This window comes from Haemorhous mexicanus, chromosome 25 (assembly GCF_027477595.1).
Source record: "Haemorhous mexicanus isolate bHaeMex1 chromosome 25, bHaeMex1.pri, whole genome shotgun sequence".
Classification (NCBI taxonomy): domain Eukaryota; kingdom Metazoa; phylum Chordata; class Aves; order Passeriformes; family Fringillidae; genus Haemorhous; species Haemorhous mexicanus.
In genome coordinates, this window is record NC_082365.1 from 3031148 (window position 1) to 3059128 (window position 27981).

Genomic DNA, 27981 nt, shown 5'->3' on the forward strand with positions numbered 1-27981 from the left:
GGGGCTGCTCCCACCCCACAGCGAGGGGCTCCGACCCCCCCAACCCCCCCGGCCCCACACCTGCTCCGACCCCGAGGGGGCTCTGCCGGTGGGCGCAGCAGGCGGGAGAGGCTGCGAGATGAATTATGCATCACCACGGCGACGATGATGATGATGATGATGATGATGATGCCCGAGCCGCTCTGCCTGCCCGCCTGCTCCTTGCGCTGTGGCAAGCGAGGTAAAAGCAGGGAGGAGGAGGAGGAGGAGGAGGAGGGGGAAGAAAAAAAAAAAAAAATAAATAAAAACCCCAACAATTCCCCGTCTCCAGGGAGCGGCGTGGTGGTTGGCAGCGAGCGAGGGAGCGCGCACGCAAGGAGGGAGGAGAGGGAGGAGCACATCCTAATGCAGAGATGCTGCAGTGGCTTTGGGCACACACATCCACCCTCGGCCAGCCACCAGGCGAGCGCTGCCTCGCAGCCCAGCCCTCGGCAGCCGCCAGGCCCCGCGGGCCCCCGGCTGATGCCCACGCAGCCCTCCCGCCGCAGGTAAGCGCTTTGTGCCGCTCTGCTGCATCCCGGAGGGATGGAGGCAGCTGCGGGGGGATCGGAGCATCCCGCCCCGGCTCCGGCCGGGGGGACGCCGCGGGGTCCCGCTGGGCTCCGCAGGGACGGGGACAGGAGCCGAGGGTGGTTTGGGCATTCCGGAGAGGAGCCGGGGGTGGAGTTGGCAGGCGGCGGTGGCACTTGTGGCAGCGCTGCGCGGCCGAGGTCAGGGCGGCTGTCAGCAGAAATGTCTCTTACGGGGAAGAAAAAAGAAAAAAAATCGGGGAATATTTCGGTTCTCAGCGGTTGTCGCGAGGTTTTTCCCGGCGCGTTCCGGCCCGAGGCACTTCGGGAGAGCGCTGGGGGGAGGTCGGGCATCTCCAATGTGCTGGGGGGGGGTCCGCAGGGGGTTCTGCTGCCCAAAACTACTTCAGCACCCCTAGAAGGAGCTGGCAGAGCCCTGGGCAGAGTCTCCTCTCCAGGGAGGGAGCAGCGGGGACGCCGTGGTGCCCCAGTTCACCTTCCTGAGGGCAGATCCCAGGGGAGGGTGGGATTTGGGGGTGCTCTGGGGGGGGTTTGTGTGTCTGGGGCTGTGCCAGGGACGCTCGGGGTGTGCCAAGCCGCGGATCCATTCCCCCGTGGGCATGGGGGGCACCCCACAACCAGGGCGCCCCTCTGCTCCCATTCCCAGAGGGATGAAAGCTGGGGGATCACCCTGGGGCTCCTTCTCGTGTCTTCAGACTCCCCCAGCTCCCTCCTCACCCCACCCACGCTGACCCCAAAACTCCCCCGGGTGGGCCCCGGCCCCCTCCAGCCCCCAGCGTTATCCCCGCGGCCGGACCGGGGCGGATTCCCGGGAGATCGCGTCTCTCCCGGGAAACACCGGTTGCTGTGAGGATGGGAGGCAGCAGCCTCTGCATCCCGGAGCTGCGAGAAATCCCGAGGCTTTCCCAGAGCCCGAGCTCGGCCCTGCTCCTCCCAGGCAGATCCAGGAGGAATTCTGAGGGTGCAAAGCTGGAGCACGGGGTCGCGCAGGAGATTTAGGATCAAGAAATGAACCTTTCCAGGCTGGGTGTTTGGGATTTAGCACAGCGACACAACCCCAAATCCTCTTGCTTTGCTCAGCAGCGGATCCCAAACTTTCCAGAAATAACTGAGCTTTCCAAGGGGTGGCTCAGAATTCCCAAAAACTCCAGAAAACGGGAGAGGGGGGGGATCCAGTGAGCCCAGCTGCACTTGGGCTCAGGTAGAGCGAGACAAAGGGTTCCCAAAGCTCCTCTCCATCCCCTGATTAATTCCCACAAAACTGAGCGGCCACTTTTATCCCTTTGGAATATTCGCCGAGGATTTGGCGGTCTGGCTTAGGATTTTCTGCGCGGATTTACCACAAATAAACCATAAAGGGCAGAAAACCCAAACCGTGCCTTTGGGATTTCCCACAGCACATGGAATTTTCACCCCATGGAAAAATGGGAATCCACGTGGAGCTGAGCCCGCGTGAAAGCCGTTAAAGGCGCACTGGAAATTCCCAAAATCCAAATTATCCGTGAAATACTTGAGGAGAGGCTGAGCCCTGCCGGGGTTTCTCTCGCCGTGGCACTTTGTCCCTGTCGCTGACAGTGCCACCACCCCCAGAGGGGGAGGGTGGCAGCGCAGGGCACGGCGCGAGCCCGCACGGTCACCTGGAGCCCCTGGCACCTCCGGGGGTCTCCCGGCAGCTCCGGGAGCCGCTCCCGGCTCAGCCGCATTCCCGGGATCGGGGCTGGCTCCCGGAGCCCGCGCGGAGGTCGGGGTGGGGTCCCAGAGAGTTTGGGATGGGGTCCCAGGGAGTTTGGGATGGGGTCCCACGGAGATTGGGATGGGCTTTCAAGGAACTCGGGATGGAGTTTTCAGGGAGGTTGGGATGGGGATTTCCCCGTCTCCCACGGGTTTGCTCAGCGCAGCTCTCCAGCTGCACAAAATCCCTTTCCCCGAACCCAAAATCTTTCATTTTCCATGAAAAACACCACCGGTCCCGCTGTAAAATCCAGGATCCCACTGGGATGATCCCAGGGAGCACCAGGGACGTTCACAGGCGGAGCCGGCCGTGAATCCCACCCAACCCCAGCCCTGCCCAGCACCCCTGACCCTAAATTAGGACATTTATTCATTTATTATCTACTGGAGAGCCATAAAAACCGGGAGAGACCAGGAAAATCTGTCTAGTGCCGATCCCTGAGGAGGCTGGGAATGTTTGGAGCCGGAACCCCACACGCAAGGGCAGGAGAGAAGGTTGGACACGAGTCTGGAGCATCCCAAGGACCAAACCAACCCGCCAGCACCGCCGGGAGCAGCTGCACCTTCCCCCGTGGGGCGATTTTAACCCCTGCGCCTCCTCGGCGCTGCTGCCCCTCCCCAGTTTGACCAGTACAAGCACCCAGCCGTGCACTGGGAGGGCTGAGGAGCTCCGGGAAGCTTGGGAAGATCCCTGGAGCCAGGCAGGGATCCCCAAACCCCAAAACCTTCGGAAGGCTCTTGCTGTTGGATCAGGGCTCCCCTTTCCAGCCCCTTCTCCAGGAGGTTTCCCGAGCTGCCCGCTCGTTGTTCCCGGCTCCCAGGAGCGCTTCCAGCGGCGGGGAGGGGCTGGAGCAGGTGGGAGCTATTTTTACCTGAGCCACAGCAAAGCGCCGCCGCTCTGACGCCACCGGCAGCGCGGGCGGAGCCCGGGATAGTCCCGGCTTTAGGCTCAGCTTCCCGGAGCTGATCCAGGCCTGGAGAGGGCGGTGGGAAGCGGGAATGGGGGGTTTATTCTGGGGAGGGGGTCTCAACTCCATCCTCGCTGCCTGAAATCCCACCCGGCCCAGCGCCTCTTCCCGGGCAGGAGCAGCCGGGATTTCCTGGGAAAAGGGGAAAATTCCCGGGAAAAGGGAACATTTCCCGAGAGGGGCTGGCAGCAGGGGAATGTGCCTGTGGGAATATCTGTGACTTTAACAGGCGCTAACCAGGATTTGGGGCCGACGTCGCCTCCCGAATTCCCGCTGGAATCGCCCCTGGGTGGATTTCCAGACTTCTCAGTCCGACTGCTCTGGGCTGAGCTTTGCCTTGGGACTCGAGTCTGGAGGGAGAGTTTAGAGCGGCAGCCTGGTTTAACACCGGGCCCGTGCCCAGCCCGGGGGGAATTCCCTTCCGAGCCGAAATTCCCCCACCCTGGGGGCTGGGGATCCATGGAAAAGTCTCCCGGCTCTTCCTGCTGGTCGCCTTGGCTTTGTCACCTGTCCCAAGGCTTTGCTCAGGGCTGAGCCACCCGGGGGTCCCGAGGTCCCACCGGAGGTGGCCCAAGCCCGAAACCCCCAGGAGCTCCCGCCCCAAATCCCTGGGAATTTTCCAAGGGATATTTGAATAGCTCAGTTTGAAATTCCATTTCCCCCTGGTAGGCACTGAGGAGAGAGATGGGAATGGGTTCGTTTGGGGAGGAAAATGATAATTAAAATATTAATAAAATAAAATAAAATAATAATAATAATAATTTTAAAAGGGAAACTGACTCACTGCAAAGCTCAGATGTAAAATTCACTCTGCCCAGAGCAGAAAAGTCCCACTCACAATAAAATACCTTTTTTTTTTTTTTTCTCCACAATTCGATTTTCCCCCCAAACCCACCCCGCCCACTCCCTTTCCACGTCCGGACCAAAGGCACCTCCCGGCTTTGTCTCCCGCACAAAGGGAGAGTTTGGATCAAAAGAAAACTCCCCTGAGCCCCGGGGACAGCGAGGAGCTGTGACCAATTATTTGGGAGAAGCGCTCCCAGGCTCAGGGTCTGTTTGGGGTGACAGAACTCCACCCCAAGCCCCTCTTTCGGTCCTCCTTTGGAGCCTCCCTTGCTCAGGATGGGTTTGGAGTGGCCCAGAATCCCTGCAGGACCTGGAGCCACCGACAGATCCGAGCCCAAAAAAGCTCTGGGAAGGGCTGAATCCGGAGTTTTCCTCTCGATCCATCCCTGATTTCCAGGAGGACACACCCGTGACAATGAACCCGTTTGTCCCTCCCCAGCCACGCTGTGCCGGGACGGACACGATGTCCCCAACCTTGGGAAGGTTCTGAGAGACAGAATCCAGGGAACATCACACGCCTGCCCTTCCCAGTTTTAGCCACGATCCCGAATAAAAGAGGCACAGGAGGAATTCTGGCCGGAGCGATCCCTCCCTGGGGAATGCTGCGGCAGAAGGAGCTGCCCCACTTAATCCCAAATGCTCCTCTGGTGGCTGAGTGCAGGAGATGGAGTTACACTGATTTATCCCGGTAATGGATAGCGCTGGATGCGGCATCTCCTGCCAAAATCCACCCCTGACCTTCCCAAAATCCCGCTGGAATCGTCCTCCAGAGGATGCAGCTCCGCAGTCAGAGCTGGGGATGCTGTTCCAGGCTGTTCCTCCCCTCCCAGCCCCTCTCCAAATCTCCCCGAGCTCCCTGACTCTGCCTCCCCACTCACGGATTGCTCCTGGCTCCAGAGAGAAGGGATCCTGTGGAGCTCTCCATCCCTCCCCATCCCAAAGGGAAGGGATCCTGTGGAGCTCTCCATCCCTCCCTATCCCAAAGGGAAGGGATCCTGTGGAGCTCTCCATCCCTCCCCATCCCAAAGGGAAGGGATCCTGTGGAGCTCTCCATCCCTCCCCATCCCAAAGGGAAGGGATCCTGTGGAGCTCTCTGCTCTCAGAAGGAAAGGATCCTGTGGAGATCTCCATCCCTCCCCATCCCAAAGGGAAGGGATCGTGTGGAGCTCTCTGCTCCCAGAGGGAAGGGATCGTGGGGAGATCTCCATCCCTCCCTATCCCAAAGGGAAGGGATCCTGTGGAGTTCTCTGCTCCCAGAGGGAAGGGATCATGGGGAGATCTCCATCCCTCCCCATCCCAAAGGGAAGGGATCCTGTGGAGCTCTCTGCTCCCGGAGGGAAGAGATCCTGTGGAGCTCTCCATCCTGCCCCACTCCAGAGGGAAGGGATCCTGTGGAGCTCTCCATCCTGCCCCACTCCAGAGGGAAGGGATCCTGTGGAGCTCTCCATCCTGCCCCACTCCAGAGGGAAGGGATCCTGTGGAGCTCTCGGCTGCCCGAGGTATCGGTGACAGCCTCCATTAGTGGCGGTGACAGATCCCCTCTCAGGACACCAGCAGGCTCTCGGGTGGCTGACAAACTACCCCGGGAACAGGGGACAAACTGCTCCCTGTGGCCCTTCCCTAATTAGGGATGAGAGCAGGGCTCAGTGTCCAGTGCAGAATGTTCCTGAGCTTTGGAGGAGCTGGGGGTGGGAACCAGGATCAGGAACTGAGGGTCGGATCCAGGATCAGGAGCTGGGGGTTGTATCCAGGGTCAGGAGCTGGGGGTCAGATCCAGGATAATGAGCTGGGAGCTGGATAAATCCAGGGAATGTCAGAGAAATTCCCTGGATTTCTGAGCTGCCCCAAGGAGCCCTCAACACCAGGAGGGAGGACGGGCCCAACCGAACCTCCTCCCGCTGCCTCCTCCTTGTGGAAGGGATTTCAACTGCCAGGGAGGGGGTTTAGATGGGATATTGGGAGGAATTCCTGGCTGGGATGGAATTCCCAGAAAAGCTGTGGCTGCTCCATCCCTGGAAATGTCCAAAGCCAGGTTTGAGCCACCTGGGATAGTGAAAGATGTCCTTGCCCATGGCATGGGGTGGGATGGGATTTAAGGTCCCTTTCCACCCAAACCAGTCCAGGATTCCACGAAAATCCCAAAATCCAGCTTTCCCCCTCTCTTTCCTGTTTGTTTTCAAAGTGTGAGGGGGAGAGGGAACGAAGAGAGCAGAGCTGCAGCTGGAGCCCTCCCAGGCAGCTCCCGGGGCTCAGCAGAGGATTCAGGCTCGGAAAACGGGGCTGGAAGCAAAAACTCCGAGTTTAATTTGCAGCCGCTGGTGCGGGAGCAGCTCCCGCCTCTCCCAAAGCCCCGAGCAAGGGAACTGCGGAGATTTGGAAAAGTCAACTCATTAATTAGCGCAGGGCTGGCATCGCCTGCAACCCCACAGCGCGCCCGGCTCAAAGCTGCCCCTTGTCCCCAGGGCGGAGGGACAGGCCGGGGGAACAAAGGGACAGTGTTGGCTGCAGGGCCGTGGGCTCGGGACGCTGTTTGGGGCAGGATTCTCGGTGACATCAAGTGACTCCATGTGACCGAGCCGCTCCAGGGCTGCTGGAAGCAGCGGCTTCTGCGTGGGAGCGTCTCCCGCCCCGCTGCGCTCCGTCCCCAAATTCCCTGGCCCTGCCGCAGCTCCCGCCTGGAGCTGCCGGCAGCGGCTCCTCCCTCTCCGGCCAGGCTGGGTAAAGGAGCCCCAGCTTTATTTTGGGGCCTGTCAGGGAGCAAAATCCCAGCAGGGCTGAGGGCGGCTGTCCCTTCTCTGTCCTCTGCTGCCTGTTCGCTCTGTTCCCCCTCTGTTTCCTCTCTGTCCCCTCCTGCCAGACCCCTCTGTCCCCTCTCTGTCCTCCCCTGCCAGACCCCTCTGTCCCCTCTCTGTCCCTCTCTGTCCCCCCTCTGTCCCCTTTCTGTCCCCTTTCTGTCCCCTCCTGACAGTCCCCACTCTTCCCCCTCTGTCCCCTCCTCTCTGTCCCCTCTGTTCCCTTTCTGTCCCTCTGTCCCCTCCTGTCAGTCCCATTTGTCCCCTCCTGCCAGACCCCTCTGTCCCCTCTCTGTCCCCTCCCCGTGTCCCCTGCCCTGCTCTCGGGTCTGGGGACAGAGGGGCACTGAGATCCAGCCCTTGAACCCGGACAAGACAAACCCCCAGGATTTTGGGATGGATTTTGGGATGGATTTGGGATGGATTTTGGGATGGACTGAGGGATGGATTGAGGGATGGATTGAGGGATGGATTTTGGGACGCTGGCAGCAAACCCTTCTCTCCGGGCGAGGACACAAAGAGCCCGGCTGGTTTCTGCCGAGCTGGGCTCTGCTGTTTGCTCAGGTGCTGCTGGTAATGAGGGGGGGTTGGAAAGGGGCCGAGCATCCCAGGGGATGGGCTAATCCCTGCTCCGAGGGCTGGGGGCGGACAGATGGGCAGGGACAGGAGTGGAAGCAGCACCAGCTGGAGCAGGGGGATGAGCAGCAGGAGCGGCCCGGGAGCTCTTGGCAGCATCTTCAGCTCCTCGCCGGGGCGTTCTGGGGAGGGCAGCGGGAAATGAGGCCCTGCCGGGCTGGGGGAGAGCTCCGTGAGCCGTTTCCAAAGGGTTTGTTAACAAAGAGGGAGAAACCAGCCCGAAATCCCGGCTGGAGTTCAGGGGGAAGCGGTGCCGGGGGTGGGGCTGCTCCCACAGAGGGCTCGGGGCCGCACAAAGAGCGCAGGGTTTGGTTGGGGGTTGATTTTTGGGGATCTTTTGGGATCACAGGAGGCTGTGGAAGAAGCTGGGAAGGCCATCAGGAGCTGCCCTGGCAGTTAAAGAGTTTCAATTAAAGATTCCTTTGTCACAGAATTCCCAAATCCTGGAGTGATTTGGATTGGGAGGGACCTTAAAGTGTCACCCCTGCCATGAGCAGGGACACCTTCCACTGTCCCAGGCTGCTCCAAGCCCCATCCAGCCTGGCCTGGGACACTTCAGGGATGGAGAATCCTGTTCCAGGGCATCCCAACCCTCACCAGCCAAGAATTCCTTCCCAATATCTTCATTATTGTCACAAAAACCCAAATTATTCCTCCTTCCTCACTCCCCACCAATTCCCCATGTGCTTCTGCCTTGGTGTTTTCCATCAGAAACGTTTGGAGAGTTTATGGAGGAGGGGGGAAGAATGGGAAATGGCAAAGGAGGAGGGACAACAATTCTGCTCTCTGATTGTCCCCTCCCATGGGGACAAAAAGAGCTCCTTCAGCAGCTCCTGCTCCTCCGGGCACCGCTGGAATTCTGCCCTGGAGTGAGTCTCACTTGGGCTGGTGGCCAGCAGGGAGGCACAGCTGGACTCTGGAGCCTCTGGAGCAGCAGCTCCATGGAAAATCTGGGGCTGGAAGGGCCCAGCTGACCCCAGAGACTCTGGAATTGCAGTTCCATGGAACATCTGGGGCTGGAAAGGCCCTGCTGTCTCTGGAATCACAGCCCTGTGGAATATCTGGGGCTGGAAAGACCCTGCTGATCCCAGACTCTGGAATTGCAGTTCCATGGAATATCTGGGGCTGGAAGGGCCCTGCTGATCCCAGAGACTCTGGAATTGCAGTTCCATGGACTATCTGGGGCTGGAAAGGCCCTGCTGATCCCAGAGACTCTGGAATTGCAGTTGCATGGAATATCTGGGGCTGGAAGGGCCCTGCTGATCCCAGACTCTGGAATTGCAGTTCCATGGAATATTTGGGGCTGGAAGGGCCCCGCTGACCCCGCTGTGTGTCCCCCCCAGGGCCGCCGTCCCCACGCGCCCGTAGAGGCTCCGCAGGACCCGGCACAGGATGGGAGGCACCGCTGGGTTCATCCACACCTCCCTGGCCGTCGGCACCTTCCTGGGTAAGAGATTCCCGCGGGAAGGGCCGGCGGGGGCGGGACATCCCCCGGGATTCACCGGGAGCCTCCTGCCCGTGGGATGCGGCGCTGCCGGATCCCAAATCCCCGCGTGGTTTGGGATGGGCTGTTCCGTGTCTGGGCTATTCCCGATGTCCCTCTGGGCCAGGAGTGTTTGGCAGGATTCCCCCTTTCTAAACCCAGGTTTAGGGAGTTTCCCAGTTTAGGAATTTCCTCCTGCCAAGTGGGATTCATTCCTGTCCCCATCCTGCTTTTTCCAGGGATTCCTTGCTGGCCGTACCCTGAAAAGATCCCCCTGCTCCTGAGGGGGCATTTCTGGATCTCAGGGAGAAATTCCAGAGCTCAGGGACATTTTCGGATGTCAGGGGTGATTTCTAGATCTCAAGGAGCATTTCTGAATCTCAGGGAGAATTTCTGGGTCTCAGGGAGAAATTCTGGATCATTGGGACCGTTTCCAGACTTCAGGGAGAAATTCCAGATCTCAGGGACATTTTTGGATGTCAGGGACCATTTCTGGATTTTGGGGTCATTTCCAGACCTCAGGGCCCATTCCTGGATCTCAGGGAGAAGGTCTGGATCTATGGGACCATTTCTGGATTTGGGGGATCTTTTCCAGACCCCAGGGACCATCCCTGGATCTCAGGGAGAAGGTCTGGATCTATGGGACCATTTCTGGATCTCAGGGACCATCCCTGGATCTCAGGGACCATTTCTGGATTTAGGGGATGATTTCTGGATTTTGGGGACCATTTCCAGACCTCAGGGCCCATCCCTGCATCTCAGGGAGAAGGTCTGGATCTCAGGGACCATTTCTGGATTTTGGGAATGATTTCTGGATTTTGGGGGCCATTTCCAGACCTCAGGGCCCATCCCTGGATCTCAGGGACCATCCCTGGATCTCAGGGACCATTTCTGGATTTTTGGGGACCATTTCCAGACCTCAGGGCCCATCCCTGGCTCTCGGGGAGGCTCAGGCTGCTCCCTGCAGGTCCCTTTTCCGCAGGGAGACATTTCCTCTCCAGCTGAGCCTGGCTAATGTCCTCCAGCCAATCCATCACCCCAGGCAGAGCCTGCTGGCCCATCCTCATAAATATCTAATTACCTTTTAATGTTCTCTGCATCCCTGAGGAGGCCCAGGCAGGGGGAGCTGCCCTGGATCCAGAGGCAATTATCCCGCTTGGAAATCGGCCTGACCCCGGAGCCGGACTTGGGGTCTCCCACCAACCACCTGAGTTCAGGCAAACCCCCCAAAAATCGCACCCTGGGAAGGCTGGAAGGGTGATTTTCACTGAGCTTTGGCTGGTGGTGGCACGGAGATCCGAGGGCAGATGGGACAGGCAGAAATCCTGGGAATGCGAGGAGGGATCGGGACAAAAGGATGGAAGCGATGGGTGAAGCTCAGGGAAATGTTATGGAGTGGGAAAAGAGCCAAAACCTCCAGGTCTGGAGGGAGATTTAAATATTTAAAGCTTCTGAAGTGCACGGAGACCACTCTAAAATCCCAGACTTTCCCAGGCCTTTGTTCAGTTGGGAAAAGCTCTGGAAAATCTGGGAATCCAAGCCCTGACCCTTTGTTAAAAACAACCAAGAATAAAACCTCGGTTCCTAAGTGAGCTGATCCTCCAAAAAAAAAAAAAAAAAAAAAAACCCAAATTCGGTTGGATTCTGGGCATAAAACTCCTGTAAAACCAATTTATGGCCCAGCTCCCCGCTGTGATCCAGGAGCTCCAGGGCTGTGCTCTGGATGTCCTCAGAAAAAGGAATCCAGCTTGGAAAATGTTCCACCGAGGAAATTCATCGTTTCCCGGGCTCAGCACAAAGTGCAGCCTCCTGCACACCTGGGCTTTCCAGACCTGGCCCTCAGCAAATTCCTAAAAATATCCTAAAAACTATCCCAAAAGGGAGACTTTGGAGTCACCTCCCTGCAGCAGCTTCTCCAAATCTTCATTTTCAGGTGTTCTGCTTTCCCCTGTTTCTCATGATTTTGGTGTTAATTATCATTTTCCCTGATCCTGAAGGTTATTCCAGAGGCATGGAGGGGTTTTTCCCGTTGTTCCAGCTCTCCCAGATGGATGGAACATGGAAAATTCAGGGGGTCACTCCTCTCCTCTGAAATCTGGCTTAAAAAACCTTAATTTTGTGTCTGTCTTCTCCCTATTTTCCAAATGCCAGAGCTCCAGGACAGATCCTGCATTGGCGACATTAAAAATTGGGAATTTTGTGGTGGCAGAATGGGCCTGGATCAGTCTCAGAACTTCTGGGATTTATCAGTTCTTATTTTAAACCTTATCCCCACATCATAACTGTTTAATTACTGCCTTAATCAACCCCTAATTTGTTTAATGAGTGAAATCCAAGCGTTTCACCCCCCAGCACCTTGGAATTGTGGATTAAAATTCACCTGAACCCCTGGCATTGATTCCAAGTGGGAAAATCGATGCCTGGCACTGGCAGCCATGACCTTGGCAGGGACAAAGGGACAGCAGAGGAGAGCAAGGGGACACGGGCTCCAGGTGGGATCAGGAGGGAGGATCAGCCTGATTTGGTTTGATTGGAATAAAAAATCCCATGGGAAAGGGGCAGGGATGGGAGTGGTACCAATAGATATTTTATTTGTTAAATAAATAGAAATTATTTACCTTATGCTCCCTAATTAATCTCAAAATTAAAGCTGCTCAGCCTGGATCCTGCCACCGCCATCTATCAGAGCACAATTAACCCATCTATCAGCACCCAATTAATTCTTTCTCATTAATTCCCCATCAACTCTTTACTGTTTCCCCCTCAGTCAGCAGAGTTTATTCCAGCCGGGACTCCCTCAGCACTGACCCAAACAGGACAGGATTTCCAGCTTTCCTTTAGGAACAGAATCAATTTGATGGAGAGGGGAAACAACCCCAAACCCTCTGCTTTTCCTTAATTCCAAAGAAACCAATCCCAGCTTGGTGCCTCTCCCTGGTTGGCTCTGGGGACCATCCCATGAGCACATCCAAAGGGGAGAGGATTTCCAGCTTTCCTTTAGGAACAGAATCAATTTGATGGAGAGGGGAAACAGCCTCAAACCCGCTGCTTTTCCTTAATTCCCAAGAATTCCAGCTTGGTGCCTCTCCCTGGTTGGCTCTGGGGACCATCCCGTGAGCACATCCAAACAGGACAGGATTTCCACCATTCCGTTTAGGAACAGAACCATCCTAGATGGAAAACAGCGCTGTCCGGGAGGGGAAAAAAACCCAAACCCGCTGCTTTTCCTTAATTCCCAAGAATCCCAGCTCGGCGCCTCTCCCTGTGCAGTTCCGGGGACCATCCCGTGAGCACATCCAAAGGGGAGAGGATTTCCAGCTTTCCTTTAGGAACGGAACTATCCTAGATGGAGAGGGGAAACAGCCCCAAACCCTCTGCTCTTCCTTAATTCCAAAGAATCCAATCCCAGCTCGGTGCCTCTCCCTGTGCAGCTCCAGGGACCATCCCGCGAGCACATCCTTGCAGAGCCGGGATAATTGCCTGGAGCAGGGACACGGGGAGCAGCTGCTCCCAGCCCGGAGCCAATTAGCAGAGCCCCTCTCCCATCCCTTCCCATCCCTTCCCTTCCCAGCCTCCTCCTGGAGCAGCCGGAACGCGAGGCGAGCCCCGGGAGCTGCGGGTCAAGGGCTGCTCCCGCTGCTCCCAGCCCCTTCCCGGCTGGAAGTGACTCTTCCATCAAACATCCCGCTCTCGGGAATCGCTTCATTGAGGAGCAGCCCCGCTGAGCAGGGGGGAAGGAGACAGATTGGCCTTGGCACAGCGGGTTGGAGACGCTCATTAATTCAATTACAGAGCAGGGAAGGATCCCGGAGCCGGGGAAGGAGCTCGGAGCTTATCAGTGCTGGTGGCTCCTTCCCTGATAAGGGCCAGGCGTCTCCAGGGGGACAGGGACAGCGAGGACAGACGTGCTGGCAATTATCCCACCGGCTGTTCCTGCAAGAAAGAGATTTCCAGGCGGGTTCTGCCTGGCTCTGGCTCGCAGTGTCCCTTCCAGGGAGCACCCTGGGCTGCGGGAGCTGTCCCAGCACAGGCACGGGTGGAACGGGATGAGCTTGAAGGTTTTTCCCACCCAAACCAGTCTGGGGTTCTGGGATTGCCCTCTATGGGAGGGGATCTGCTGGAATTTGGAATTCTGAGAAAGGACTGCAGCTGGCACTTCCCAGGGGCACATTGTCCCCAAAGGGTGGCCCAGGCGTGGTGTGGATCAGGCAGGTGGGGGCTTTGTCCCTCTTGTTCCTCCCCTTTCTCAAAACCAGAGACAATTCCGAGTCTGAAGACCCCAAAAGCAGCTTCAGGTTCATCCCAGCCACGGAACAGAATGGTGTGTACTGGTTTGCACTGGTGTGTACTGGTTTGCACTGGTTTGCTCTGGTTTCCACACCACCAACCCACTGGTTTGAGGTGTCAGGAGCCGGTGGAGCTGCAGGGACAGAGGGACCTGCCAGGTGTGTCCAGAGCCGTGAAGATCCCAGTTCTCCCTCTCCTCCCTCCCCCTGGAGAGGATTTTGGAAGAACGAACCGGGCAAAGCCTGTGCAGGCAGAGGAGGAACCTCAGGGACAAGGGGACATTCCCAGCTCCAGCTGTGGTGTTCCAGGAGGTCCCAACTCCTTGCTCCACGTGTCCCCAGGGATGCTGGTCCCTCTGAAGGGCAGGAATGCTGCGGGATGCTCGGTGGGAGTGGCAGGGTGTGTCCCCACAGCCAGGCCCGGGCTGTGCTGACAGATGGGGTGCGGTTGTCACATTGCTCCTTCTCTCCTCCTCGCTGCTGGGGACACCCTACAAAACTGAAAAGGAGGAATTTTTTAGGAAAAGCCAAGCAGAGCTGAGCAGATTTTCCCCTCTCCTGCAGTTTGGTGCCAAGCCCAGGGCGGCATGAGGAGCTACGGGCCGGTGTTCGAGGAGCAGCCATCCCACACCCTCTTCCCTGAGGGCTCGGCAGAGGAAAAGGTCACCCTGGCCTGCCGAGCACGGGCCAATCCTCCGGCCACCTACAGGTGAGCTCAGGGCTCCCTCTGCACCTGGAACGGGACAGAAACATCCAGAATCCTGCTTTCTCCCCTCCATTTCTATATATGGGAAATTATTGACTTGGGAATGAGATTCCTTGTCCTGTGAGGAGCTGAGGGAGCTGGGAAGGGTCTGGAGAGTCCTGAGGGAGCTGGGAAGGGTTTGGAGAGTTCTGAGGGAGTTGGGAAGGGTTTGGAGAGTCCTGAGGGAGCTGGGAAGGGTTTGGAGAGTCCTGAGGGAGCTGGGAAGGGTTTGGAGAGTCCTGAGGGAGATGGGAAGGGGCTCAGCCTGGAGCAAAGGAGGCTCAGGGGGAATTTCTGGCTCTGCACAACTCCCTGCCAGGAGGGGACAGCCGGGGGGATTTGGGATCTTCTCCCAGGGAACAGGGACAGGAGGAGAGGGAACGGGCTCAGGCTGGGCTGGGGAGGCTCAGGTTGGACATCAGCAGGAATTTCCTCATGGAAAGGGCTGGAAGGGGCTGCCCAGGGGGGTTTGGAGTGCCCATCCCTGGAGGTGTCACCTGGAGGTGGCACTGGGTGCTCAGGGTGGGGATTGGGCACAGCTGGGACTCGATGATCCCACAGGGATTTTCCACTCTGAACAATCCCACAATTCTGAGATGTTCCACCTCTCCCAGGGCACAGCTCAGATCCAAATCCACCTCCAGCTGGAAATCCACCAGGCCCAGCCCCACGAGCGTGGCCCTGGGGATTTATCCCTGTCCCTGCCCCGTTTCTTCCGGCAGGTGGAAGATGAACGGCACGGAGCTAAAGCTGGAGCCGGATTCCCGCTACAGGCTGGTGGCCGGGGATTTGGTGATCAGCAACCCCGTGAAGGCCAAGGATTCCGGCTCCTACCAGTGCGTGGCATCCAATTCCAGGGGCACCGTGGTGAGCAGGGAGGCCTCGCTGCGCTTTGGCTGTAAGTTTGGCACTGCCAGGTAAATTAAACACAGCCCCAGTTAGGCTGGGCTTTAACGGAGCCTGCCTGGGAAAAGGCTGGAGAGAATCTCTCCAACACATCATCCCACGGAGAAATCTCCTGGCACTTCCGTAGAAATTTGGAGAGTTTGGGGATTTATGGAGAAAGCCAATGATATTTTTGGATCTCCCTCTGCACAAACCCACCCGAGGAGGGGCGGAGAAAGCTCAGAGGCTCCTCCAGCTGTATTTTCCTGTCCGGGTTTCACTCTGCCTGTTCAGTTTTGCAGGAATTCTCGGCGGAAGAGCGGGACCCCGTGAAGATCACCGAGGGCTGGGGGGTGATGTTCACCTGCAGCCCCCCGCCCCACTACCCAGGTAAGGGGACACAGCAGAGCACGGGGTTCCCAGATTTTCTGGGAATTCCATGGAAGGAAATTCAGGGTTAATTCAGAGTTTGTAACGCAGCAGAGGCAGGACTTGGTGTGTCCACGCAAGGGAAAATTCCAGCCTGGAATCCCACTGGGTCCCTCCCACCAGGGAGGACACAACAACCAGTGCAGTCAATTCCTTTTTCCTCCCATGGAAAGACCAATTCCAGTCGGGAATCCCACTGGGTCCCTCCCACCCGGGAGGACAAACCTGTCCAGTTCATTCCTTTCCTTTTCCCCCAGGTTTATCCTACCGGTGGCTCCTGAATGAGTTCCCCAATTTCATCCCGGCCGACGGGAGACGTTTCATCTCCCAGACCACGGGCAACCTTTACATTGCCAAGACAGAGGCCTCGGACCTGGGCAACTACTCCTGCTTTGCCACGAGCCACATGGACTTCATCACCAAGAGCGTCTTCAGCAAGTTCTCCCGCCTCAGCCTGGCTGCAGAGGGTCAGTGCTCTTGGATTGTCCCAAAAATGCCAATTCTTATGGGAAAAATCTGAATTAACAAATCCCCACAAAGCGTCTGGGGACAGTGCCCAAGTCACCCTCCAACTTCTCTTAAAAACTTCAAAAATATGGATGGGCTGGGATGGGAGGGAAGCAGCTCTCTCTCCAAGATTCCCTGTTTCCACTCCATCCATGGGGTTTCTCTATTTTTAAAGGATAATTCTGGTATGGGGAAAAGGGAATTAAACAGGAGGAAGGCCTGGATGGACACGGACTGGAGCAACCTGGGATAGTGGAAAGTGTCCCTGTCCATGGCATGGGTGGGACTGGATGGGCTTTAAGGACCTTCCAACCCAAACCATTCCAGACTCTGGGGAATCCAGAATTCTTGGGAATTGCAGAGCCCTGAGATGTTATAAATGAGATTTTTAGAGACTTCAGCAAGAGCTGTCTGAAAAAGAAAATGAAACCTCTGTCCCCTCACCCAAACGGGTTGGGAAGTCACCTCATGGGTCCCTCTGCCCTTTGAGAGCCCTGGGTGGCATCTTGGTGTCACCCAGGTCCCCTGAGCGGTGTTTTCCCCTGTGGCAGATGCCAGGCAGTTCCCACCCAGCATCAAGGCCAGGTTCCCTGCGGACACCTACGCTCTGACCGGGCAGGTGGTGACCCTGGAGTGCTTCGCCTTTGGGAAGTGAGTGCAGCTCCACGTGGATCGGGATCGGGATTGGGATTGGGATAAGGATGGGGAGGGAATGGCAGAACTTCCACACCTCCAATGGAAGACCAGAGATGGAGGGAGATGGGAAAAGGGAGGAGCTGGGAGGAGCTGGCCAAAGCCAAGGCCCAGTGGGACAGGACCGGGGTGGCCCCGCGGGGACTGAGCTCAGCCCAGACTCACCGGCTCGGCTTCTCCGCAGCCCCGTGCCCCGGATCAAGTGGAGGAAGCTGGATGGGCCACAGTCCTCCAAGTGGATCGGCAGCGAGCCCCTGCTGCAGATCCAGCACGCCGGGTTTGAGGATGAGGGCACGTACGAGTGTGAGGCGGAAAACGCCAAAGGGAGGGACACCCACCAGGGCCGCATCATCATCCACGGTAACGCACCCAAACTCTTCCCTTATCCAAGGGACACAGCCAAACTCATCCCTTATCCAAGGGGACACATCCAAGCTCATCCCTTTTCCAAGGGGACACACCCAAACTCATCCCTTATCCAAGGGGACACACCCAACTCATCCCTTATCCAAGGGACACACCCAAACTCATCCCTTTTCCAAGGGGAGACATCCAACTCATCCCTTTTCCAAGGGGACACACCCAAACTCATCCTTTATCCAAGGGGACACATCCAACTCATCCCTTTTCCAAGGGGTCACACCCAAACTCATCCCTTATCCAAGGGGACACAGGAAATTCATCCCTTATCCAAGGCAATGCATCACAAACTTGTCCCTTATCCAGGAGGACACATTCAAAAATGTGTCCCTCATCCAAGGGGACACATCCAAAAACATGTCCTTCATCCAAACACGTGTCCATCCAAGGAACACATTAAACACGTGTCCTTCATCCAAGGAACACATTTTCACTTCCCAGAGCACACCAAGGTGCCCCAGGCATTGGTCCAAGGCTTTGGGACTAAAACCACCCCCTCTAATCCTGCCACTTTCCAGCCCTAATTAAAGGAGCTGCAAAGCCCCAACCGAGACCTGCAGGGATGGGGGAAACCTTTCCTTGGTGGGCACATTTGGGCTGTGGCAAGGAGAGAGAGAGAGAGAGAGAGCTCTTAACAGGCTCTAAAATCATCACAGCAAACATCAGGGAACCAGGGAAGGAAGGAGAGTGCTAAAAATCAAACTTGGCTGCTGCTCAAGATCCTCTCCAAGCCTGAGGAGCTCCCACCAGGGGTACTGCTCTGAGCTGTTGAGCAGATCTAGTGGAGTTAAAGAACTTATCCCTGTTACCTCATCCTGATCCCAGTTTTTCCTGAAGTTCAGGAATGGCCTGAAGATGAGAGAGGGAAGGTTCAGAGGAGATGTCAGGAAGAAATTCTTTACTGTCAGAGTGGTGAGGGTTTGGCACAGGGTGGATGGGGGTGGTGGCACAGGGGCTGTGGCTTCCCCATCCCTGGAAGTGTTCCAGGCCAGGCTGGAAGGGACTTGGAGCAAGCTGGGATGGTGGAAGGTGTTCCTGCCCATGGCACTGGGGGATCTTGAAGTTCCTTTCCAACCCAAACCATTCCATGATTTGATGGTTCGGGAATGGCTGAATTTACTCTTAAGAAGAGAAACCAATTCCTCAGCCCTGGATTCTGCCCTGATCTGGCACAGCAGGCCCCGGCCGTGCCTCTCACTGCACAAAAGGCCAGGGCGGTTCCCGTGGCAGATCCCGCTGTGCCAACGACTGTGCCAGCAGCACTGGCACAGGGACATCCTTCTGCCAGCCTGGCACCGCCACCTCTCAGCTGAGCTCCTTGGCTCTGCCCTGTCTCTCTTGTCCCCTGCAGCCCAGCCCGACTGGCTGGACGTGATCTCGGACACCGAGGCCGACATCGGGTCCGACCTGCGCTGGAGCTGCGTGGCCTCGGGCAAGCCCCGGCCCACGGTGCGGTGGCTGCGGGATGGGCAGCCCCTGACGTCCCAGGTACCCCCCAGCCAGCTCTGATCCCGCTCCTCCAGCCCCTCCTCCTGCCTCGCTCCTGCATCCCCGCCCCAGTTCTCACCCCGCATCCCTCCTCCATGTGCCCCCATCGGGCTGCGAAGCGACGGCACCATCCCCAAATCCCCTCTCCTGGCGCTGCCATCCCAGCCATCGCTTCGTGCAGCTGCAGGGACTCACAGCCGGCCAGCAGGGAGGACAAACAGCGCCTCGTGCCTGTCCTGGTGTCACCTGCACACTGCTGCTCAGGTGTCTCGGCAAAGAGAGCACGGCAACGCCGGGGAGTGACCGCACAGACATAAAAACAATTCCTGCGTTTTCCCCCGTGGAAAACCAGGCCACCCCGAGGAGTCTGTGACGAAACTCAACCCTGACCCAGCCGAGGACTGAGTTCCATTTTTATTTTTTTGTTTTTCTCATCTAATGGGTTCATCCTCTTGTTTGCACAGAACCGCATCGAAGTGAGCGGTGGAGAGCTGAGATTTTCCAAGCTAGTCCTGGAGGACTCTGGCATGTATCAGTGTGTGGCTGAGAACAAGCATGGCACAGTTTATGCAAGTGCTGAATTAACAGTGCAAGGTAATTCCTCCTTTCCCAGAGCTCTGGGTTCCAATGGGACACTGAAAAAATCTCTTCCTAATATCCTGATGCGATCCTGACATTGCGATGTGGCAGCGAGGTAAGAGCGGGCAAAAACGGCTCCGCTCACCACTGAAATGGTTGCTGGTTCAACAAGACACCGTGCAAGCCTTGAAATTCTAAATCCTGTGTAAATTCTGTGTGAAGGTGAAAAAAAAAAATCTGTTTAGCTACAGGAAGTGGACAGGACAGCCAGCAGCAGCACTACAACCTCTCTTCCACTACAAATTCCTCTTTTTTGGTGGAAAGAGGTCCAAAAAAAAGAAAATTCAGCCTCCATTCCACCTGGTTTGATGGATGGTGACTGGAGCTAAACTGCTGCCAGACTTATTCCACATTAGTCCAAAAGTTATCTCCTCGTGGAGATGCCAAAGATGAATTAAAGGCCCTGAGCACCAACTGCTCAACACTAACACACCGAGGCCAACAGGTAAATCCCGATTCCATCTGCAATTCCAGGAGGAGTTTCAGGCAAGCTGGATGTCTGCGTTGGTCAGGATATTGAAGAGATTATCCTCGACATGTTCCAAAGCAGCTGTTGTTGTGTCTCTCAAAGACCTTGCACTTGTTAGGGTCATTCCCATCGCTCCGTCCCACTCGTGTGCCACATAATTCCTGCCTGGCAGGCATCAGGATCCACCCTCGGCAGCCAAGGAATTCCTCCCTTATCCCGCTCTCCAGACTCTGCCTCGCTTCTCTTACCGAGCCATCCAACAAACAAATCAATTCCCACTCGCACGGCGCTGAAATTCCCCCCAGGGCAGCGTTTCTAATCGTGCCTTAATCCTCTTTTTTTATCCCTGTAGCCTTAGCTCCAGATTTTAGACTAAACCCGGTGAAGCGCCTGATCCCGGCAGCCCGGAGTGGGAAGGTCATCATCCCGTGCCAACCACGAGCAGCACCAAAAGCCACCGTGCTCTGGACCAAAGGGACAGAACTCCTGGTCAACAGCAGCAGGTAGCAGCACAGAGTCAGCTTCCACCTAGAAAACGTAGCTAAAATAATTTTATTTTTTTTAACAGAAGACTGGACTCGATGATCCAAATGTGCTGCCGCATCCCTGAATTTTCTTAGTCCCCTAATTTCTTCTTTAGCGAACTCCTACATGATTTTTTCTTCCGCATGATTTTGTCCCTGGTTTCTCCAAAATCAGTGGAAATTCCCAAATGTCCAGTGGACATTTTAACATTCCTTTGTGTGGCTCCTCCTCCTCTGCAGGGTGACGATTACGGCGGACGGGACCTTGATCCTGCAGAACATCAGCAAATCCGATGAGGGAAAATACACCTGCTTTGCTGAGAACTTCATGGGCAAAGCCAACAGCACTGGAATCCTCTCTGTCCGAGGTAGGGGTGTTCATTTGGGGTCAATCAAGCAAGAAATGGCTAAGAATGAATGATGTGATGTTTCTCCTCTCCTTACACTCCCGAAAAACAAAATAATCAGGGAATCAAAGTGATTTCAGGAGGAGCAGCAAAACTTCTGCCTGACCCAGCAACAAACAGCCTTTGAGCAAAACGTTTCCATTTCCCAGTCCCTCCTCTTCCTCCTGTGGAACTCCAGCTGTTGGAGCGGGATGAGGAGCTGGGAGGGATGGTTTGGATACTGGGATGGGGATGTTCGCTGCTAACTGCCCTTCCCGCTCGTTCCCTGCAGATGCCACCAAGATCACGCTGGCACCATCGAGTGCCGACATCAACGTGGGTGAGAACCTCACCCTGCAGTGCCACGCCTCCCACGACCCCACCATGGACCTCACCTTCACCTGGGCCCTGGATGATTTCCCCATCGACTTTGACAAGTCCGAGGGGCACTACCGGCGAGCCAGCGCTGTGAGTCCAGAGGGAATTCCGGACCATCCAAAAGGGTGGAAAATTAATCCTACACACATTGTTTGTGTGTTTGTGCCCACCAATGCTCCTCCGTCACTTTGCCCAGAGTGGTTGTGAATTCCACATCCCTGGAAGTGCCCAAGGCCAGCTTGGACGGGGCTTGGAGCAACCTGGGATAGTGGAAGGAGTCCCTGGCCATGGCTGGGGTGGAATGGGATGGGCTTTAAGATCCTTTCCAATCCAAACCATTCCATCATTCCATGGTCACTCCCTTCCTAAACTGGAGGAGAAAGGGAAAGGCCTGTGGATATGGGCAGGCAGAGATCACCCAGCGATCCCTCAATGATCAATCAATGACCACTCATTGATCACTCAATGGTCAATAAGTGATCACTGAGTGATCTCTCATTGATCAGTCAATGATCATTCATTGGTCACTCAACGATCACTAAATGATGGCTCAATGATTGCCCAATGGTCACTCAATGATCACTCATTGATCACTCAGTGATCACTCATTGATCACTCCTTGATCACCATCCCAACCCAAACAGACCCAGCACAGCCTCAGCCTTGGCCAGCACTGGATCCATCCTGGATCCATTCCAGCTCCATACTCCTGAGGGAATCTTTTCCCATCTCCCTCCTCTCCACCTCCACCACCACCAAACCCAACCCACACTGGATTCTGGCCCGTGACCGGTCACCTGGTGCTGTCCCCACCGTGTTGTCCCTTTGTCCTGCAGAAGGAGGCCATCGGGGACCTCAGCATCTCCAACGCGCAGCTGCGGCACTCGGGCCGTTACACCTGCACGGCCCAGACCGTGGTGGACAGCGCGTCCGAGTCAGCCACGCTCACCGTCAGAGGTAATTCCCTGTGGGAATGTTCCCTGCTCCTGGCAAACTCACAGCAAGGACATGGCCTATGCCATCAGCTGCTCTGTATCCGCCTCACACCAAATAATTCCATTCTATGGCCCAGTGGGTTTTATTTTCACCTAAAACTTGGGTTTGATCATCTTGGGGGTCTTTTCCAACCTTTCCAACCAAGTTGAGGAGCTTTTCCAGAAGCGAAAGCTGGCTGTGAGGCTTCCCAGCTTCCAGAAAAGAAAGCCCCAGTGTGAATTTAGGACTTGCACAACGCACAGAGTGATAAACCTCCAAACCTTCCATGTCAATGACACATTTCCCATCCCTCCAGGACCTCCAGGCCCACCCGGGGGGGTGGTGGTGAGGGACATTGGTGACACCAGTGTCCAGCTGAGCTGGAGCCGTGGCTTCGACAACCACAGCCCCATCGCCAGGTACCTCATCGAGGCCCGGACCCTCCTGTCCAGCCATTGGAAGCAGATGCGCACCAGTGAGTGTCCCCACGGTGGCACCGGTGACACACCGAGGCCACCGGCCACCGGCCAGTCCTGGCTCCATGCTGCTCCTCGCTCTATTCCTTCCCCTCTGGTGCTGTTGGATTTTACAGATCCCATAAACATCGAGGGCAACGCGGAGACAGCGCAGGTGGTGAACCTCATCCCGTGGATGGATTACGAGTTCCGGGTCTTGGCCAGCAACATCCTGGGAATTGGGGAGCCCAGTCTGCCCTCCAGCAAAATCCGCACCAAGGAAGCAGGTGGGTGTGGAGACAAGCCCAGGTCCCTGTCCCTGCCCAGGATGGTCCCAAGGGATGAAACATCTCCTGGAGAGCTCCCAAAGCTGAGGCTACCACAGGATTTTCCATCCTTTTGCCCATTTCTGTTCCAAAGAAGAGCAGGGTTAGAGCTGCACTTGCCAGCACTACATCCAGCTGGGAATGTTCGTTCCATGTCCGGCTGCTTGGACAGAAAGGATGGGAGAACAGCAGGAGAACCTCACCCAATCCACCAAATGCAAACCAGCTTCTTCCTAACAAAACTCCCTTCCACATCCCTGCTTTTGAGCTCCATCCTCGTCCCCTCGGACACCAGATCTTTGTCCCTAAATCACCTGGTCAGGCACAAGCTGGATTTCCACAGAGCCCAGTCCTTTCCTGGGAGCGGTTCCATCCAGAGTCACCAGTGTCACACCGTGTTTGTGCTCCTCTCCATCTCTCCCACCTCCTTAACCCAAACTCTGCTTTTTTTTGGGACTTCACAGCACCAACGGTGGCACCATCTGGGCTCGGCGGCGGCGGAGGGGCTCCCAACGAGCTCATCATCACCTGGACGGTGAGTTGGGAACAGGGAAAGCACCAAGGTGGGACCATGTGGCATTTTTTGGGGGGAAATCAGTGCTGCCATCCCAGTTTGCACAAGGGCATTGAGCCAAGGGCTGGTTTGGATGGACCAAGTGCAGATTTCCTTCAGGAAATCAACGTCACCATCCCACACTGGACATGGGGGTTGAGCCCAGGGCTGGTTTGGATGGACCAAGCACACATTTCCTTCGGGAAATCAGCACCACCATCCCAGTTTGTACAAGGGCGTTGAGCCACGGGCTGGTTTGGATGGACCAAGTGCAGATCTCCTTCAGGAAACCAGCGTCACCATCCCAGTTTGGATAAACCAAATCCCAGTTTGGACAGACCAAGGCTCTTTCTCTCTTCCCAGCCGACGCTGCGGGGCTACCAGAACGGGGAGGGCTTTGGGTACATCGTGTCCTTCCGGAGGAAGGGCAGCCAGGCCTGGCTGAGGGCGCGGGTGCCGCACGCGGAGTCGCTGCACTTCGTGTACCGCAACGAGAGCATCGCGCCCTACACCCCCTTCGAGGTGAAGATCAAGGCCTACAACAGGAAAGGGGAGGGCCCCGAGAGCCTCACGGCCATTGTGTACTCGGCAGAGGAAGGTAAAGAGCAGCAGGAGAGCTGGGAATGTTCACCTGGAGAGGAGGAGGCTCCAGGGAGAGCTCAGAGCCTCTCCCAGGGCCTGAAGGGCTCCAGGAGAGCTGGAGAGGGATTTGGGACTGGGACAGGAGGGACAGGACACAGGGAATGGCTCCCACTGCCAGACAGCAGGGATAGATGGGAGACTGGGATGGAATTGTTCCCTGTGAGGGTGGAGAGCTGGGATGGATTTCCCAGAGAAGCTGTGGCTGCCCCTGGGAGTGTCCGAGGTCAGGATGGACACTGGGGCTTGGAGCAGCCTGGGACAGTGGAAGGTGTCCCTGCCATGGCAGGGGTAGCACTGGATGAGCCTTAAGGTCCCTTCCACCCAAACGATTCCATGACTGCACAGACTCGGAATTCCCCGTTTTATCCAACCCATCACCTTTCCCCAGCCAGGCCCCTGCGGATCTGTGTCCATCCAGGAGCTTGGATGTTCCTTTGGCTCCTCTACTCCTCCAAACCCTCAAAGAGAGGATTCCCTACGCCCAGCCCCAGCTGCCCCACAGCCTCGGGGCAGACACGGATCCCAGAGCTCACAGCTGTGGCCCTGCTTGTCCCCCTAAGTCCCTAAATCCCTTCCCCTCGCTCCCTCACACAACACCAGCTGTCTGCCAGGGCATGACGCTGCGGGAAAACCTTTTGTTCCCGACGGGGCCCAAAGTCAGGAAAAGGATTTTATTCCTGTCTTTCAGAACCCAAAGCGGCTCCTTACAGGGTCATTGCCAAGTCTGTCCTGTCCTCGGAGATGGATGTGTCCTGGGAGCCCGTGGAGCAGGGAGAAATGACCGGAGTGCTTTTGGGATATGAGGTAGGAGATTCCAGTGGGAATGGGAGAGCCTGAGAGCCCAGCAAGGAAAATTCCCCCGGGTTATGTGAGGTGAAAGGAAACAGCGTTTTGATTCCAGAGGTGGGGGATAATTCTCACACCACGTGGTTCTCACTGCTCTCTCAGGAGAGATTAAAGGGAATCATCCCATTTTTCCTGCCTGCCTTTCTCAGGAGGCCGTGGCCTCATTCCTGGGCACACACAAAGCAAAACACACAGAAACCAACACCCAAAGGCTCTTCAGGGTGGGCTGACTCGGGATTTGCAGATCTCTCCTTCCTAAACCCGTCCCTTTCCATGCAGATCCGGTACTGGAAGGACGGGGACAAGGAGGAGGCGGCTGACAGAGTGAGGACAGCGGGGCTGGTGACATCGGCCCATGTCACCGGCCTCAACCCCAACACCGACTACCACGTGTCAGTGCGAGCCTACAACCGGGCAGGGACCGGCCCCCCCAGCCCTGCCACCAACGTCACCACCACGAGACCCCGTGAGTGAGCCCTGACCCCTCCACTTTCCACAGGATCCCCCAAATTCACCCAAAGTTTGACCTTGGTGCTCTTTCTTGATGTGCCCTGAACGCCCCACAGTGGTGACAGCTCAGGGGATGGCTGGGACCAGCACAGCCTTCTCCTCCCTCCCTGATTTACCCAATCCCTGTCTGGTTTTGCATCCCTCAGCACCAAAAAGGCCACCTGGGAACATCTCCTGGACATTTTCCGGCTCCACAGTCAGCATCAAGTGGGACCCCGTGGTGGCCAAGGCAGACGAGTCGGCGGTGACGGGGTACAAGGTACGGCCAGCGAGGCTGGGCTTCTCCTGGAGCTGATCCAAGGAAGTCACAGGGAACAGGAGCTCAGCATTCCCTCTTCCCACAGATGCTCTACAGGCAGGATTCCCACTCGGCCCCCACCCTGTACCTGGCCAGCAAGAGCCAGATCGACATCCCCATCCCTGAGGATTTCACTCACGCCTTCGTCCAGATCCGGGTGACCGGGCCCGGCGGGGACGGGACCCCGGCAGAAGTTCACATCCTCAGGAACAGCGGTACCTGTGCTCCTCTGGCCACACCCACCCCACTGACCACACCCCTTCAACTGACCACACCCTTCAATGTGCCCCTCCAGCCACACCCACTCCACTGACCACACCCACTCCACTGACCACACCCATCCATGTGCTCCTCTGGCCAACACCTGCCCCTCTGACCACACCCACTCCACTGACCACACCCACTAATGTATGTCTCTGACCACACCCACTCCATGTGCTCCCTGACCACACCCACTCCTCTGGCCACACCCAATTCCTGTGCTCCCTGACCACACCCTCTCTACACCCCAATTCCCCTTTCCAAGGTTCTCCAAGGCCCCGGAGCTCACAGGACACCTCCTGTCCCTCCCTTCCCAGCAGGAAGGACTCAGCCATGCCCCTCCCATCCTGGCCACAGCACGATCCCAATAAATTGTGGTTTAAACTCCCCCTCCCCCTTCCAGGGCCAAGGGAGGACATCCCCCCGCAGGGTTTTAGGTTCAGGCTCTGGAGTTGGTCCTTTCTGGAATTGCTTTTTCCTGGAATCAGCCTTTGGTTCTCTTGTGCTGTTCACTCAGAGGAATTCCCGACTCTTCTCCTTCTCCCCACTCCTCTTCCCAAACTCAGTCCAGCCTGACCCAGCTTTAGGATCTGCAGCCTCCAGACCCCACAACACCCAACCTCCCAAGAGTTACGAGCTAAAAACCATTTAAGTTTTCCACTAAGACTGAAACCCCATCTCTGTGGGGCCGCAGCTCCAGCAAATTCCCTAAATCCAGGAGCGAACTCCCAGCACCAAATTCCTGCTCCCAGCACTCCCAGGAGTTTCACCAGCACCAAACACACAAAAACCCCCACAAAACCTCCCTCAACTCCCTGTTCCCTGTTTTTTCCAGGGACGAGCATGATGGTGGAGGACTCGGGGATGAGGCCAGCGCCACACGTCGTGGTTGTCACCACCAACTCCCTGCTGATGGTGGCCCTGATCAGCTCCCTGGAGCTCTGACCGCGGCTCCTCCCCATCCCATGGGAACAACGCAAATCCCACGGGAACAATGCAAACCCCACTTTGGGGAGGCACCGTGGGGAGAGAGAGGATTGGACCACGTGGTTGGAAGGGAGGAAGAAATTAAAAACAGCTTTTTTTTTTTGGTTTGGAGGAAGAAAAGCTTTCATACAAGACATGGGTCTTTAACTGATGAAATGTTTTTTAAGGAAAACGAAGAAAATGAAGAATTCTCCAGGAATTCTGCAGCCAGCTGCCCCCGCCCTCACTGTATCCATAGGTTTTCTGCCTTATTGAAGCCATGTATCAGATAACCAGACTGCTAAATTTGACTTTTTTTTTAACTCTGTACAGTGAATTCCGTGGGGGGGACGGGGACTGAGGAGTTCAGGGACCAGCATGTTCCACACTCATCCCACCACAGCCAGCTCGGAGCATTTGTGGGAAGGGATTGATCCTTTTTCCCACAAAAAAGAGCCAAACCCTGCAGGAACCAGCCCAAGGAGACAAATCCACGGGAGGGTCGAGCTCTGCTCCAGCCTGAAAAGCTTTTTTTACTACTCTGGTGTTCATTTTCAGCCCCAGCCTGGTGCTTGTCTCAGCTGTGAGGTGCAAATTCTGTGTTTTCCCATCTCCCACGTGCTTTTGGGGTGGATTTGTCACCCTGTTTGCCTCTTTGGGAGAAGGGGATCCTTTCCCAGAATCCTTAATTTGGGCAGCTCTGCCTAAAAACGGAGCTGTCAATAAATCCAACTTCAGAGGGGCTTAAAGAAGGAATTTTTAAAAAATGACAAAACTAAAACAGGAATGGGAGACTCCAGGAAGCCACCACTGGGACAAGAAGGAAAATTTGGACTCGGATTCATCTCCCTGCAGTGAGAATTCACCCAGCCAAAATTCCAGGCTTGGATTAGGACTGCAAAGGCTGAGATCCAGCCAGGAAGCAGCTCTGGATTCCAGCTCCGACGGCTGCCGGACATCCCAAGGAAGCTCTGGGATGCTGAGGAGCCCCCTCTGCTCCAGAGGCTGGGAAAAGCAGGAATGCTGAGCTGAGCACCCACAGGACTGGCTGGGAATCGATGTTGCCTGTTGAAATCTCTGTCTCCCAGTAAAGCAGTTGACCAAAGTTAACGAGAATTGGTTGGTGTTGCTGCTGGTTCCATCCCAAGGGGGGGTTTAGGGATTTTCCCTGGCTATGATTCCTCAATCCCAGAGAAATCCGTGCCAGCCTGGGCAATCCTGACCCTGGAATTTCCTGGCTGGGCCCTGACGTGCAGTTTTCACTTTAAATGCCAA

At 56.3% G+C, this 27981-nt stretch overlaps 1 protein-coding gene across 1 annotated transcript; it reads left to right on the plus strand.

Moving 5' to 3' along the window:
* Positions 1–413: 413 nt before the first annotated feature.
* On the plus strand, positions 414–27811 carry CNTN2 (contactin 2). Its single transcript, XM_059867773.1, has 23 exons — positions 414–527; positions 8886–8989; positions 13876–14020; positions 14779–14954; positions 15236–15331; positions 15628–15837; positions 16429–16528; positions 16755–16930; positions 18342–18478; positions 18943–19072; positions 19939–20089; positions 20351–20478; positions 20789–20964; positions 21711–21831; positions 22166–22324; positions 22442–22591; positions 23095–23165; positions 23547–23781; positions 24514–24629; positions 24951–25137; positions 25328–25440; positions 25526–25694; positions 26576–27811. Exons 2-23 carry the CDS (start codon positions 8935–8937, stop codon positions 26683–26685), a joined length of 3111 nt encoding a protein of 1036 aa, XP_059723756.1. The 5' UTR covers positions 414–527; positions 8886–8934; the 3' UTR covers positions 26686–27811.
* Positions 27812–27981: the final 170 nt, after the last annotated feature.